At 38.7% G+C, this 17,428-nt stretch overlaps 1 protein-coding gene across 4 annotated transcripts in view; it reads right to left on the reverse strand.

Moving 5' to 3' along the window:
* The window catches only part of Tmc1 (transmembrane channel like 1), a 159,085-nt gene extending 147,694 nt beyond the window's left edge, over positions 1-11,391 (reverse strand). The window contains exons 1-3 of one of the 4 annotated variants that reach the window (XM_076928175.1): positions 11,263-11,376; positions 4,833-4,935; positions 2,034-2,182 (exon numbers count right to left, since the gene is read on the reverse strand). In XM_076928175.1, coding sequence (XP_076784290.1) covers positions 2,034-2,049 — 16 coding nt within the window. In that variant the 5' untranslated portion in view covers positions 2,050-2,182; positions 4,833-4,935; positions 11,263-11,376. Of the gene's footprint in view, positions 1-2,033; positions 2,183-4,832; positions 4,936-11,262 lie in introns of all 4 variants that reach the window. The other 3 variants (XM_076928171.1, XM_076928178.1, XM_076928173.1) reach the window with 3 other exon arrangements.
* Positions 11,392-17,428: the final 6,037 nt, after the last annotated feature.

The following is a 17,428-nucleotide window of genomic DNA, read 5'->3' on the forward strand; positions in this document are numbered from 1 at the left end:
GCCACTTGATAAGTCCAGGATGGGGCATGTTAGGATGATGCTCCCCCAAGTGGAGGGAACCAAGAGTATCTTTGAGTACCCCAATGGCATGGAAACATGACTGAAACACAGGCAGACAGATTTAGCTCTGGTCATCTCTCCACTAACTGCCCAAAGGCACAAGTGAATTTCCACATACTGAGCCATGTACTTATAACTGATACACTGTATTCTTTCCTAGCTTGTTGGAAGTGGCAGAAATGCACTAAGTAATTGTTTGTCATTGCTTCACATCTAGCCACCATGGTGAATGACTATAATACAACATCTAGAGCCTGGCTTGTTACAAGCTCTCAATTACAGACACAATTGTCATGACATACTGACAACCCATCAACCAAAAGAGGCAAAGCTATCGTTCTTTTCTTGAACAGCCTACCTAAAGTTTATGGAACTACTTTCATTTGCTTATTAAATTAATTTGCATCTACCTCACTTATTCATTCTACTTTTCAAATCGACAAATATTAATTACATATGCTATATATTCATGGGACCCGAAGAAATGCTGATATTATGCCTATTTTATTAAATGTAAACTAGACATAATTATGATAGAAAACCCATCTGGAAGATAACCGAATGAATGCTTATGCTGAACTTTCTGTAATAGGATTGTATCTTCTCACTAGAGTATTCTAAGGCATTTTTCTGTAAATTTTATACATTTTGTATGACAGCATATTACATTCTTCATAAGCTATCAAACTATATTATTGTGTAGAAAAATTAGTAAATGAAATATGATAGAATTAATAAAAATCAAGAGCCTCTAACACAGTAAGTAATTCAGTCAGAGAGCCCTTGCCTGGCATGTGTGAGGCTCTTGGTTTGAGTATAAAATTATTAATTCTAACATTAATAATTACAGATTTGAAAGAATTATTGGAGAGCTAATAAAAACAAACACAACGCCTTCCAATAGCAATTATGTAAACCCAGAAGACTGACGCACTCAGGTTAGAAAATCTTGCCTAAGATTTTTTTTTCTTGCCCTTATTACTGGAAAATCAACTCTATACTTTTAAAGGTGACATTTTCAAAAGATTCTTGGGATAAATTCGGCAATCTCTCTCTCTCTGTGTCTCTGTCCCTCTCCCCCTCTCCCTCTTTCTCTCACTCCCCCACAACTGTGTTCTTTTCTGAAAGAAGTAACTCCAAATACTGATATATCTATGATTCCCCAGGTGTTAGACGTTAATAAAAATGGTTGAGCATAATCAATAGGATACTACTACTGCTCAGATCCCCAAGATACAAGCCTGAGGCTAGATGGCTTTCATAGATTATCTCTAAAACGAGGTCTCAGCCTTCACTTTCCATTCTAAGATTAAATGAATTAGAATGTTATTAAATTAAATTAATAACAAGACTATATGGATTAGCAAAAAAAAAAATTATGCATGTCTAGGCTTTTGTTATTTGAAAATTCTACCAGTTTGTCTTTGAGGGAGCTTAAATGCTGCCAGAAACAGACTCAAATGAAAGCTAGTCAAACACTCCAAAATGGAACACATCATACGCTATCAATGGGTGCTACAAATGTACATTATGGCCAGCGGTAGCTTCTTACCTCTATTTATAAACCCCAAATATGTGATGGCATGCCTTTTAGCTTTCTCTTAGTTTGTTTTCTCTCCTGAACTGCATTTAATTCAGGACTTTAGTATGTACATCTCAACATCTCAAACCATAGGTTTTGGCTGCAGAAAGCCTGGATATGAGTTGCTACACCAGAATCTCAATGTGCATTGCTTTCTTAACGTAAGAAAACTAAATGTGGTCACTTGCCAGGGGGAGAAACTGGACAACCATACAGGAGAAGACATTGGAGAACTGTTAAAAATCAGCCCAAGTTCTCAGGAAACAAAGGAATTCAACCACAGAAAAACAGAAGAAAAGCCCAAGAGAAGATAAAATGCTGAAACAAAAATTGGAAGAAAACTTCTAAGGAATGCACAGAATCCCACAAACAGATGGTTATTTCAAAATACCTTTTTTGGGTGGCATCCTGAAGGTATCCTGACAGAATGTCTCCAATCGGGAATTGCAAGTTGAAGGGGCAAAACTTGCAGGTTTGATCTGGTACCTCCACACACCGCCTACTGCCTGACACAGAGTCTCCCTGGTGCCATTTCACAGTCTGAAACGTAAGAAGGTACTAATTTCCTCACTATTAAATTTTCATGGCTGTTTAGTTTACCATTTAAAGATGAAGCAATCAGGTCAAAGGGTCCCATTTGTATCTTATACTCAGAATAAAATTGGTGTCATCTTGTATGCCATATTCAGCCTAAATCTGTTTTCTTTCCATTTTGTCTGGACTTTCCTGTCCTCCTTGTAAAGTCCTACATGCTAGGGCTTTGTCCTAATTACATATAGTGAAGGCAGTGTCAGTTCACTCTTAGAAAGGTGAGAAATACTAGCCACTAGGCTTACTTTGTAAATTAAATGAGTAAGTAACGAAGCTACGCCCACACCTGAACTCCAGGTCACAGCTGCATAGCTAAGAGCTTTCAACTTAGTATTTATCTTCAACATGTGGAGCATGACATGAACCCACTGTACCCCCCGCCCCCTTTTGTGAAGTTAAAACCTTCTCTAAGAAAAAAACTGTTATTTTGGAGGGGTGAGGGGGCCTTGGGCGTATAGCTTTTTGCTCTCTATTAAAAATTTTTCATGAAAAGAAAAACAACTACATTTTAGAATGATAAAAAGGTTTTCCATCACTGAAAAGAAAAGAAAAGAAAGGATAAAATTGCTGCAGTGTAATTTTCAAAAGAAGCCATGTTTCGAGCCTGAGGACTCTGGCATTCTCTGGTTACTTTGGTGATAGAAGGACTGGCAACGCTGACCTTGGCAGGAGGAATCGATGTTTTGAAATGGATCCTGTTGGCACATGTATACCAGAGCAGCCCTTGGCTTTGCAAATCGATTTCTGCTCACGCATGATGCTTTTGGAATTTATAGACCCATGTGTAGACTTTAGCCTATGCAAGTTCCAAATGACAGCTTCAACTCAACTTCTGTTTTATAAAATAGCTTCTAGATCTTCCCTTTATTAGGCACTGATCTTAACTGAGATTGTTACATAGTCAACAGAGTACTTATATTTAGAGACGTCCAGGGTAGTTTGATAAAGAGATAAGGTTCTATTGCAGATTAATGTCCAATTTGACCTGACCAATATTAACAAAAGCATACATATAAAATTACTTTAAAAACTACTTTAACAAAAATGAATGTATAAATAAGTTAATAAAAGATCCTTTAAAAGCTTTGCACCTACAAAATTACAACGGTAAAAGAAAAGGTAGTAACAATAATGGAAAAAATCATGAGGATCATTAAACTACATTAAGGTAAAAATCTCTTAGTCAAAATGTTTTAAAGCCTAATAAAGTAGAAGCTGCCATTTACAGCTCATTGCTGTCCACAGGTATTAGCATAAGAAATAGTCTTTCAGCAGAGAAGGATGAGACCTGTAACAGAACACTAAATAAGGTTTTTTAGAAGAGATGCTTTCTAGGTAAGGGTTTAATATGACCCAAACCTCCATAAGGAGCAAAGTCCTAGGTAACTTTATATATAGAGAAATTTGCAGCCAGTACACACATGAGCACAAACTCAACTTAGATAATAGAAATCATGACGGCTTAGAAATAATGACTACAAAAAGGGGTTTTAGTTCTTACCTAATTGACTGGTGAAATCAATGTTTGGTGATGCTAAAAAATAAGGAATGGCAGTAAACAGGATCTCTTATATATTCTGCCTGGGAACATGCATGAGTTCAACTACTTTGGAAACAGCTAGCAATATCCTATCAAGTTGGACATTCGCTATGCCATGAAGACTATACCCAAAAACCTTCCCCACATTGTCAAGAGAAGCCATTATTCACAGCGTAGAATAACAAAGGGGTAACAAAAACATTGACACAGGACCTGGTATCTATAAACTAACAATTTAAGAATATAAAACAGGGCTGGAGAGTTGGCCTTGCCAGCAGTTAAGAGCACTGACTGCTCTTCCAGAGGCCTGGAGTTCAACTTCCAGCAACTACTTGGTAGCCCAGAACCATCTGTAATGGACTCTGATTTCTTCTTTTGGTGAGCATGAAAAGAGAGCACCCATAAATGTGAAATAAATAAATCTTTAAAAAATATATTAAGCAAAGCAGAATGTTGCCTAACAGTAAAAATGAACAAACTGAGAAGCTAATTTGTTGGACCCTCCTGGTCTGTCAATGCAGGAACCATTACTAGGGGAGTGAGGATGATTATAGGAAAGACAAAGAAAATATAAGAGACAGATATAAGAGGGCAGTATCATGATAGCAACAAATGTATTTTCTCAGTATCTTTTAAAGGCAGACAACAGAAAGCATGACCAATTTTAGGAAGTTAAACAATGACTACAAATGCTTATATTGTCAGTTTATGGTGCACAGTATCCATGTATGACTAAGGCCACTTCCTTCAGGCTTGGACAGTCTCTCAAGGGTGTAAGACAAGGAACTTGGCAGGATATAACACCCATTTTAATTAAAAACAAAGACAGATGTTGTCAGACTCATTCATGATTATTCACAAGCAAGAAGTCAGCCAAAGTTAACTCTGGATGTGTTCCCCACATGTCCCCCTTTTTTATCCATACAAGCCAAAGCTGTCTCAGCTATTGGTGCAGTCTTAGGCATCCCCTCAAGAAGTGTGGACCTTACCCTACATTGATACATGATTTCTAGCACTCATGCTCTGTCTTAGGTTGATCAACCTCTGAAAGAAACTTACCCTCTTTTTGTACTTTCTTTGCTTGTTTGTTTGCTTTTTTCTTTAAGAGCCTCACACTCTATCAGTCGTGGAGTGGAATGTTCTATCTGTCTTAGGTTGCCATCTAAAAACACAATTCATACCCATCATTGGCATGCAAATAATCTTGTCTTCATCAGTTGTCTTAGGTTGATAGATGCTCAATAAGAGAAATGTAAACAAGGGTCATGAAGAATAAGCAGCCTGTAACTTTTTCAGAATATTATATTCAATGCTAGCAGCATCAAAACACAAAAGCCTTGCCTTTCTTAAATGTACAACCTCCTTATGCAGGGCTAATAAATATAAAGAAATATTAGTATTATGCCATATACCTTGAAGGTGCCTTTTTACTCTGGTTCATTTTCATTATACATTTTTGTAGTTATACAAATTCATATCAATGACATTCCAAATGGCTTCTGATTTTTTATTCCTTGCACCTCATCTCTCATGATCTACAGTATATCAATTCTTTGTTGTAGCCATCTATCCAAATCCACTTGTATGCTCAGGGCATTGGTTACATTTTTGGCAAGATGATTAACAAAACTAGCTGTTTGTACACTCATGCTAAAACTAATGCAGAAGTAGTAGCACTGGCTCTAAGAGTTATGAGAGCAAAAACACCGGCAATGACCAGCTCAACCATATGTTTGTTCCTTGCCAGAACATGATCTAATTCTTCCAGTATTTGTAAGCCTTTTTCAGAATACCAGGGTTCAGACAAATTTAAAAGAATCATAATAAAAGCTGGTTGATGTACTACCCTTACAGATTGACCATCATACAGTACAGAAATACAACTGGACAAAAAATTAAAACAAAAAAATTGAACTCATTATCAGAGCCAATAACAAAGGTAACATTCCCAATTAGTAAAAGATTATGTGGCTTAACGCAGGATGTTACATAATTACCTTAACCCCAGAACCTGTTCCATTTTTATTCACAGCAAACATAACATCATACAAGGCAGCTGCCAATTTCCACATATGTCTCTGAAAATGTCCAGAACTAGCCCTCCAAATACCCACTGTCATTTCCTTTTGTCCTGTATTGGATTGATTTCCAGACCAGCCCATGATTGAATTGGGGTAACTGGTCACATTAATGGAAAAAGAAGGGTCATTATAACAACTCCAATTGATAGAGTTTTCAAAGGCAAAGTCCAAAGTCTCTGTGTTCTCTATCCCACAAGGTCTAAAAGCTTGAGGCAAGGAAGGCATTTGTCCAGCTTATCCAGTCTTCCCATCTTAATGCTTAAGACTGTAATATACTACAGTCTTAGTGTCTTCCAAGTTTGAGGGTCAACAGAAACACATCTAGCATTGGCACTATTTCTAGTAAAACAAATAGGTAAGCCCTGACTTATAGCCGTGTAATTCACTAGTATAAAATACTTTTTTACTCTCAGACCAAGGTAATCCTAATGGTTGAATATTATTAGAGGTCACAAGTACTTATGGCCTTAACCATACAGAAGGATGTAGCAAAGGTAAATCAGGAACATATGCCCAATACAGCTTTGCTGTTGCCATTGCCAGGGTACACAGCAAGATCCTGGTCAGCATCATTCTTTGTCCCAGCATTAGCATGTCTCATCAATTACTCTGGCACTCCCCTGGTACTTTCAGCATCCTGTACAAAAACACAAATATACCCTCTTACCCATATTAATACTGGATTGAGATTCTGCCATATGCCAGTAAAAGGATCCTTCCATTTCTCCTGGGCATAAGTATGCCGAGTTGTAGAGTACCATAGACACTCAGTCCCAGAGTATCTGTTGTCATCCAAGGTCAAAAAGTTCAGAATAAAATTTTGTGGTGAAGGAGCATACAACTCCCCTGAACCACTTTTTTTTGTAATTGATTTTTTTAAGAGCTCCATGGGCTTATTCCATAGTTCCCTGATCTTGAGAACATGCAAAATTATGTATATTATATAGATTTTAACTTATATTTTACAGCTTTAACTCATATTTAATTCATATTTTACATATATAATACATAATATATAAGAATTTTATGTAAAGTAATTAATATTTAATGTATATGATTTTATTTAGTATATATGACATATAAACATATAAATCATATTCAGTATCTAATTTATATTTAACTTGTATATTTTATATTTAATGTGGATAATTTATATATACCCATGCATGTACAAATGTGTAGTTATTATATATATGTGTATATATATACACACATATATATACATATGTTTCAATGTATATAAATTCTAACTTGTATGATATATGTTAGTTTATATAATTTATATTTGGACCCCTGCTAGATTCAATCAGAATAGGCAGGTATACTTATCTGGAGTTCATTTGATCTGTGACAGGCAGATCCAAGTCGTAGGACTCTTGATTCCTTGGAGTTTATGTAAACTTTAATTTGCAAAAGGTTATACATTTAGTATTTACCATTGTATTGAAATCCATATTTTAGAAATATAGTTAACACATGTCTGTTAGACAACAGGAATAGACTCATGCCTTTGACACCTAGTAAAAGGTACAGGTTTAGATTAAAAGGCACAGAACAGTTTTTCCTCAATCCAGAGGGTTAGATATACAGATTGAATGGAGATGTTTTTAGCACAATGAGAAGCATTTATAAGTTTATATTCAGAACCAAAGGGAAATTAAAATCTTGAGTTTGTGACTGAATTGTAAACTGCCAATATTCCATTCGCTCATCAGAACACCACTGATCAATGTTCAAATTCTAAACTTTGAAATAACAATAGCATGTTGAATATAATGCATTATAGAATATAAAACACTCCCCATTTTCCTCCTTAAATCATTTCTTACATCTCTTTTAGCATATGTGTTGCCGAAGCAAGCACTTCTTACATCTCTATAACTTGCATTTATATACCTTAAAATGTCTTCTTAGAACCTTCAACATTTATGACTTGCATTTACTAACTTTAAACATCACTAGCATTAACCAGCTTTAAACATCTTCAATTGCATTTAGCAACTTAAAACTTTTTTCATCTGAAGTATGTTTTATTTCTAACTCATCATCACCCTAGTTCTTTTATATCCGTTGACCTTCATCACTTGCTTTTATCAGTCTCAAACATTTTCTGTAAACATTTTTTCTTAGACCTTGACCTCCTGTATTGAATCATAACTCACCTTTGCCAAAGCTCATGTTTTCACACTGTCCAGAGCAGACAGTGTTGTTGCCTCCTCTGCTGCCCAAGAAGGGAGAAGTGGGAGCGAGTAGTGCACCACTGCCAGCTCTGGGACTGCTTACTTTCACTTTCCTTCTCTGAAACCTATTTCTCTCTCCTAACCCTAATCAAGGACCAAAGACTAAAGGTACCTACAGATACTTTACTTGGTCCATGTACATCATAATAATCATGAAGTCTTCCCCCAACCTTCTTCCAGGTTATGTGCCAAGTATTGTGTGATAGACTGTTTGTGGAGAAACACATGTTTATTCACTCATGAAAAGGAATCCATAGGGGACCCAAATAATAATTACACTACTGTTTAACCTGATGAGGCATTTTTGGCATTTTTAACAGGAGGATGGGCCATGGATTACTTACAAGAACTAAGGATAATTCAAAATAATTAGCTGAATCACCAGAAGGCCCACCCCAATATTGGTGATAGCTCACAAAACCTATAACCATGGAACTCTCTACATAGTTAGGAGGGAACTTCACAGTCAAAATATCCTTTCTCTGTAGCTATGCCAGCCAGTCTATGTCCTAAGCACTTGTTTATCACCCCTTCTTTTGCTGAGGAAGGACCCTCAATAATTTTTCAAGTTTCTGTTCTCCCAGACATGTAACCATGTGTTCACCAGAGGCTCACAAGCATCCCCTTCCCTCCTGGAGAGTTTCAATTTGGGTGGGATATAATTCAGAGGTATACACCATATACCACTTTCCTCTCAGAAGACAGGTGTGTCAACATTTCATCATTGCATAATTCAGCTTTGCAGCAGGGAAGGGTAATTTTGGCTCACAGTTTTCGAGGTTTCATTTCAGATCCATTATCTAGGCTGTCTAGGACCCCCCAAACACACACAGTATCCTATTCATGCCCTATCAACCTAGTTGAATTGAATGGACAGACATTTACATTTGACTTCACATGTAAAAATTACAGATGGTATGTGTCCACCTCACTCACTGAAGCTAAAAGCAAAATACGGTTAAGGAGTAATCAGAAACCATTCAAAGCAAAAGAATATGGAACTTCAGAAGGTATCCCTTTTACAGAAGAAACAGGTAGCCATTTCTACTAAAATTCACATTCATGGTAGCCATTCATTATGCGAATGTGAAGCAAACACAACAAAGCAGAGGACACTGTGAGATGAGTATCTGATAACAAGAATAACTGGGTATGAAGGTATCAACAGTGTAGAAGAAATTCTGGGCCTCCCACAAAGGCTAGAAGAGACTCAGAGAAGTCCTGGACACTGCATTTCACCTCACTGTTTTATGTTTAAAAGCAAGAAACTTCTTTTCCACGAGCCTCCTTTACTTGTGAAGAATGTACCATCACCATCACACAATGCTAGATAAATAAAGCAGCTCTAGGAAGGAAGTTTATTGTAAATTCCCAGGATCATGTAAAATTTCTAGGAGGAAATTTTGGCTGATCTGGCAAGGGATCACATTCAAAGACCTTGTAGATCCATGTGATCTGGCTGGAATGACACACCTATAATCCCTCTGGCTAGAATATAGACACTTCCTCAATACACACTTTTAATCCCTAACAATGAAGGTAAAATTATTTTGTAGAAGGAAGCAGCCAGCCATATTCGAAAGGGATGCCTAATTGAGGGACAAAGAGACCAAGCAAATAAAGATTTGACAGAAGTCACAGGAAGATACACCCAACTCTCACAAAAATAGCACAGGAAAGAGAAACTACTTAAGAGGCAACTTAATAGAGCAGGGCAGAGAGAGTGGAAAATGGAGGTAGGTAGTTTTACAGAAACAATTTGCAGATAAAACCAGAATGAACCAGGGAATAAAAAGAAGCCATTAAATTAGGAGAGATTGCCTGAGTTAGTCTGAAGCCAAGCAGAGCAGTTCAGGCAGAAGATGAGAGAAGCCAGTTTGAATCAGTCAGCTTGGAGAGGAGTTTAGACCAGAATGGCTGAGTTAAGCCAACTAGCTAGAGTTCAGGAAGAGGTATAAAGGGTCAGTTTATTCAGCAGTAAGTCTCTGAGATGACAATTACATCTGGTGAATAAAAGTTACTTTTACAGTTTATGGCTATAATTTCAGACATAGTAAAACCATGGGTACTTCAAACAACCTAATGATGGTACTTTGAAGTCATAGAAAGACCAGCACAACCCAAACCAACAAAAGCAGTAGATGACAAAACATGATAAAGGAAAGATCTGAAATTAAGTGCACACTAAAAGGACAAGACGAAGAACAAAGAAATTGCTAGTTTGAAAAGATTAATAAAACTGATACTTACCCAAACTAACCAAGAAAAGATGTAAATTAATAAAATTGAAAGCAAAAGGAGATGTTTCAACAGACACAACTAAAGTGATAGGATCATTAGAGACTTCACTATGTAGCCTCAACTGACCTAGAACTTGCTATGCATACCAGGCTGGCCTGGACACTATGGAGATCTAACTGCTTCTTTTGTTGAAGTTTACAATACCAGGCATGAAAGGTGTAGAACTCTCAGCTTCTTCTTCAACACCATGCCTGTGTGGACACTGCCATAGTTCCTGTCTTGATGATAATGGACTGGACCTCTGATCCTGTAAGCCAGTTTCAATTAAATGTTGTCCTTTCTAAGAGTTGCTTTGGTCATAGTGGGTATAATATCAAACTTTGATATACAAATGTACCCATTGGTACAATAGAGGGTTGACTGTAATGAAATTAATATAGTTTTCTGATTGAATTGAGGCCCATTCCATTGACTTCATGCCTGGAGGAGTTAGAGAAAAGACTGAAGGAGCTAAAAGGGTTTGTGTCCCCATGAGGAGAGCAACAATACCAACCAACCAGAGCTCCCCAGGGTCTAAACCACCAGCCTGGGAGCACATAGGGAGGGACCCATGAGTCCATCAGTATATGTAGGGGAGGATGGCCTTGTTGGGCATAGGTGAGAGAGGAGATCCTTGGTCCCATGAAGGCTGGACACCGAGTGTGGAGGAATTTGAGGGTGGGGAGATGGGAGTGAAGGGATAGGTAGGGGAACATCCTCATAGAAGCAGAAGGAGGGGGGATGGAATAGGGGAATTCTTGGGGGGGGGAATGGGATAAGGGGATAAAATCTGAAATGTAAATATAATAATAGCCAATAAAAAATTTAAAAAAGAGAGAGAAACTAAAACCCACAAATCAAAGCCAACCAATCAGGAAACAAACTCACTATGTGTCTGTCAAAGCAGATCACTGATGTCCAGTTCCAAACGATAACATACAAGTCATTCAAAGCTGAAGTCTAACCCAACTGCTTCACAACAGTCAACACCTGCTCTGCACTACAAGTTCTAGCTCCAGCCCAAGTCAGTGCCTTATTATCATTCCTCACAATGGTTCTTTGTGATGTCACAGCAAGGGAGGAACCAATCCAGCTAGGCATAAACCAAAGCAGTCTTCTTAATTTCTGTCCCCAAGAACTGCATTAGTCACTTTCCCCATGGCTTTCTCTATCAGGGCACTCCCCTGTTGCCTGTACACGGCCAAGAAAAGGATGGAATACAGTTCTCTGAGCATTATTTTAAATGCAACAGCTTCCATCTTGGTTGTGAGAGCCCAAAGGCCTGTCACTTTCTGAAAGCCCTATTTCATATTATTGCTGCTAGTGTTGAGGTTTTAACATGGATTTGGAGAGATACATACTTACACCTGAAACCCACAAGCTAGAGCTGGCTTCCTCTAACTATGCAGTGAATGAGAGTTCCTCAACTTTAGCTTAAGAACAGTAACAGCTCAAAGCAACAGCAGAAAGTCTCTGGCAAAAATGAACACATGACAATTGTAAAAGTGAGTGCTCTTGGCAGATAGAAGCAGGTGGAGGTCAAGGTCATCTTTAGTTATATAAAATAATAGATGAAAAGGTGAGTACTATTTTTATTTTCTATGTGGCTTATATGACTAATATATGAGGGCATATCGCTCATTAGTTTGGGGCCATAGTACACATATAAGTAACTATGAGAACAACAACCAAAGGGGCTGGGTTCGAGCTGCGTTTTCCATGTTTTTTTTTAAAGCCACACTGCCTTAGCTATGATTACTATTGCTGTGATAAAACACTATGACCAAAGAAACTTGTAGAGGAAAGGTTTACTCACGTTATGCTTCTACATCCTGTAATTCATTATGAAAGGAAGTGAGTTCAGAAAGTCAAGCAAGGCAGGGACCCGGAGCAGGAGTTGATACAGAGGCCATGGAGGGCAGCTGTTTGAAGTTTCCTCCTTATGGCTTGCTTCAGGTTGCTTTCTTATAGAATCTAGGACCATTATCCCAGGGATGGCACTACTCATAATGACCTGGGCTCTCCTGCATCAATCACTACCTAGGATAAAGCCCTACATGCTGGCCTATAGCCTGGTCTTATAAAGCCATTTTCCCAACTGAGGCTCTCCCCTCTCTGACAATACAAGTTTATGTCAGGTTGACATAAAACTAGCCAGTACACACACTATTGTGCCATCCATCACATGGGCATATGAAATGGAATCCCCACATGGACCAGCAAGAACCAGGCATACAATGTATATCAAGCAAACTGGATGAAAAGTTCACAAGAGATCAAGAAGTGCTTTCTCTGTGTATAAAAGGCTTGTGACAACGCAAGACAAACATTTCTTCATATCACCACATTTAAGCTTAACCTGAATCTTTATCCCAAGCAAAATGAGCAACTTGAGTTTGGGATATGTAAATACGGAGTCATCTGAAGTAAATCTGAAGGTGGGAACACATTCAGTTGGGCAGATGTGTACACAGAGTGAGTAAAACATCAGAAATAACCACACAGAGACTCATATGTACAGCTGGAGGTATCATATCTCTCTATGGTAAATTGATGTGCACTGTTCTAAGGAAAGATCCCATGTCTCTCAAATCAACCCAGTTGCAGAAGGTCTCCATCAAAGCTGAGAGTGAAGATGGCAAGGTGCCTCCTGGCTCATAGGCATAGTGTAGAATGGTCATCAGCTTGGCTCTCTGATCTACCCTCTTCTGGATCTCCCTTCTTCCAAGCTTTGTATCAATTCTGCTTGCCTTATATGAACTTACAATGTTCATTTCTGTCCCTGGAGGCATTGGACATTTTCCCACATTCAAGAATCGTGATGAAATGCACCATGCAGGTCTCATCTTGCTTAGGGAAGGTGTGCCCCTCACTGGAGGAAACAGTCACTTCCTATAATCCAGTAGCAGCAGCAGCAGCAGTATTAGTAGTAGAAGTGTATGGACAAAGACAAGAGGTGTGTGATTCTAGCAGACCTGGCAGGGGTTCAACAATTCAGGCTTTTCCATTTGCCCCTATAGGATTACAGAAGACATCAGTTCAGAAACACTGTCCTGAAAAATTTTGCAGGATTGATTGACACAAATTTAACAGCACCCATAAACTACAAAGCTCCTCAGTAGAGGAACCAATGGGCTGCAGTAGAAAAGAAGATGCATTCTCATCCTACGCTCTGTCACTCACTCAGCTTCTGGCAAAAGACCAAATGTGTATGCCGGCATGACTTGAGACAAACACAGTGCAGAGATGTAGTATATGATTTTCACTTACAAGGATGTCACAGTTAACTGCATAAACCACCCTCAAGAGGACATTCCTACAGAGCTAATATACGCAGTGTTTCCAAGATAGATGGAGTGAGTTTGTAGGCTTTTAAGCTATCGCAAGAGAGCTGAGTTTGTGACTCTGATGTGCTAGACACAGAGAAGGGTCATGGTAGAGGTGACCATGAAATGGCTACTATTTATATCTTCAGGTTGTTTATCTGAATCACAAGGAGAAGCCATAGGAAGCCTCTGGGAGAACATTCCAGGAATAACTTGCTAAGAAAGTGTGTGGCGTCATCCAACTGTGACCTTATACAAAGAGGTCCAAGGAGGAAGAGAACATGTGTGCGCGCGCGATGTATGTGTGCGCGCGCGCGATGTGTGTGTGCACACGCACACGCACACACACACACATTTCCAACCTTCCCTGACATCAGAAACCCCAGATTCTTCAGTCTTCCAAACTGGAAGGAAGATAAGTGAATATCCAGGAATCCTCCAAGTCTTCAGTACTTTAGGGACTGCTAATGTGTCTAGCCTGATGAACTCAGTAGCTACAGAGATATGAGTTTCTCCTTTGGTGAAATAAGCATTGCTGAGCTACCTAGCTCCTATCATGTAAGCTAATCCAATAAACCCCTTTTATAATACACATTTATTCTATTGGTTCTGTGTTTTAAAAAACAGTAAGCATTCCAGATAAAGAGCTCTGTATAACGCACAGAACTGATTGTGTACACACTGAATGCTCTGCTCTGGTTCCTCTAGGCTGTTCTTAGAAAATATGACAGCAGGTGTCACGAGACAGCTTGTAGCAGATGATTGCCAAGAAGCAGATCAGATCTGCAGAGCAGAATTCCCATCCTTTGTGTGTACAAGTTACTTGATCGTGAAAATACCCAGCAATCCCAAGGGAGCCCACCCATGATGCTAGAATAGGGCAAAACTACTAACATTTGTTCATTGGCTGTTCTTCCTGCTAAGAGTTGACCCTGAGGTCTCAGCAAGGTGACCTCAACAACCTTCCATGGGAGCCCTGAGTAGGCTCATGTGTACCTCTACCTGTTCTCTCTGTGTGTGTATGTGTGTGTCTTTTTATTTCCCTGCAGGTAATGCTAGTATCTAATTCTTTTGCCATAATTCAGAAACTTGTTTGCTCCCTCAATCTTTTATATGAAACAACCATACATACTATGGTGGCTTGAATATGATTTGCCCAGGGTGTGTCACTATTAGAAGGTGTGGCCTTGTTGAAGGAAGTGTGTCACTGTAGGGGTGGGCTTAGAGAGCTTCCTCTTAGCTACCTGAGGACATCATCAGTCTGCTCCAGGTTACCTTAAGATTAAAATGTAGAGCTCTCAGCTCCTCCAGTGCCATGCCTGCCTGGATGCTGTCTTGCTTCCTGCTATAATGATAATGGACAGAAACTAAGAACCAGTAAGCCAGCCCCAATGAAATGTTGTCCTTTATAAGAGTTGCCTTGGTCATGGTGTCTCTTTACAGTAATGAAAAGTGTATCTAAGACACATACTCTCTGATTAGAATTTTTAATCCTCTCCCTTGTTTTTGATTGTGTGTGTGTGTGTGTGTGTGTGTCTGTGTGTCTGTGTGTTTGTCTGTGTCTGTGTGTGTATGCCTGTGTATGTGCATGTATGTCTGTGTGTGTGTGTTTGTCTGTGTCTGTGTGTATGTGTATGTGTGTGTATGCCTGTGTATGTGCGTGTATGTCTGTGTGTGTGTGGGGGGGGTTACTAGGGATTTAACTGAAGACCCCACTGAGCTTAGGCAAAGTATCTATTGCTGGTTAATATACACTTCTATAGTTTCAATCGTGGAACACACTGGGGATTTATTACCTCCAGGTTTCTGTGGACCAGGAGTTTGGCCTGACCATTGTTACCTGTGTCTGACTCAAGGTCACCTACAGGCTGTAATCGAGGTTTCAGCCATCCAGTGCCACAGTCATTCCATGAACTTGGGGGAAACATCTGCTTCTTCAATTACTTATGGCTTCTACAAGGTCTTCAGTTTCCATCGAGGTCAGGACCAAAGACAAGAGCTCCATGTGGTACAAGTAGCTTATGGCATAGTAGTATGCTCACTCTGGGTGCTGGAAAGGAAGAAAACTGTTCAGAGGCTGTCCCCATATAACAAGAGCAGACAGAGAGGAACTTCAGAACACTATGATATGAAGAGGCTCCATACAGGGACCCATCCTCAGGTCCTAGTTGCCCCACCTACAAATGGGGAGCCTAAGAAAAAATGGTGAGAGAGTGTAAGTAGGCATACTGACTACATGAAAGGAATATTGACCCCCCCCACCACCACCACAAGGATACCTTCTGGGACAAATGTCCACTCAATGGCAGGGATACTGACCTCATGGCAGAGATGTATACCACACAGCAGAGACACAGTAATCCAACCAATCATTATAAATGATAAACCTCAGGACATCTTAGTCAGGGTTTGTATTCCTGCATGAAACATCTTGACCAAGAAGCAAGCTGGGGATGAAAGGGTTTATTCAGTTTACACATCCACATTGCTGTTCATCACCAAAGGAAGTCAGAATTGGAACTCAAGCAGGTCAGGAAGCAGGAGCTGATGCAGAGGCCATGGAGGGATGTTACTTACTGGCTTGCTTCCCCTGGCTTGCTCAGCTTGCTTTCTTATAGAACCCAGGTCTACCAGCCCAGGGATGACACCATCTACAATGGGCCCTCTCAACTGATCACTAACTGTGAAAATGTCTTACAGCTGGATCTCATGGAGGCATTTTCTCAAGGCAGTCTCCTTTCTCTGTGATAACTCCAGCTTATGTCCCATTGACACAAAACCAGACAGTATAGATACTATATATTATATACTAATAGTATATATTGAAACTAAAATTTAACAATAAATTGACTCAAATTATTTTGATATAAATTGAGACTGATTTTAAATATTGGAGTTAGAGAATAGACAGTGCCTAAAAAATAAATAAATAATAAAAAAAAACACATGGCAATTTTAAAAGCTAGATAAAGCAAGTTGAATGTGACATATCATGCTAAAATAAATAAATTCATTCTTGCTTAATTAAGAAAGGATATATTTACTGTTAGATTTTCTTTCATTTATTCTTCTACCCATTAAGTAAGAATGCTTATTGTACTAACATGTGTAAAACAATAAAATATATTTCATATGAGTGACTCTGTCAATACATGTGTAAACCAGATATAAAATGAGTAAATTACTGTAGTCATTATATATAATCTCTCTCTAGCTAAACAATATATTCCATATATGCATTTTTTGCATACAAATCCATAGGAACGTCCAATGCTATGTGGATGTGAGTGTGTGCATGCACGTGTATGTATGTGTTCATCTGCATGTGTGCATGTGTGTGTGTACATGTGTGTGTTTAAAGAGTTATGCAAATCTATATTTTCCTAGTCTGTTTTTCCTTTTTACTAATTGTTCAATAGTGGTTATAAAAACTCTTTGGATTAGGGGTACAATGCCAAATGTCTTATATTTATTAATGGTACAGATCATATTGAAAGTTAGGAAGTCAAGTCTCTGAAATGCGTGGTTAGTATTTTCTAAAATGTCTTCCCATACATTATGAAAATTCACATCACAAAATTTCCAAGGGGAAACCTCACGAAATGAAATGAGTTGCATTAAGAATAACCAGCAGTTAGCTAACAGCAATCAAATTCATAATACATCTAAATAATTTCACGTATTTCCTGCCTATAAAAATAAAGGCATACTTTCAGTAAATAAATGTT

Source organism: Arvicanthis niloticus, chromosome 1 (genome assembly GCF_011762505.2).
Source record: "Arvicanthis niloticus isolate mArvNil1 chromosome 1, mArvNil1.pat.X, whole genome shotgun sequence".
Lineage (NCBI taxonomy): Eukaryota > Metazoa > Chordata > Mammalia > Rodentia > Muridae > Arvicanthis > Arvicanthis niloticus.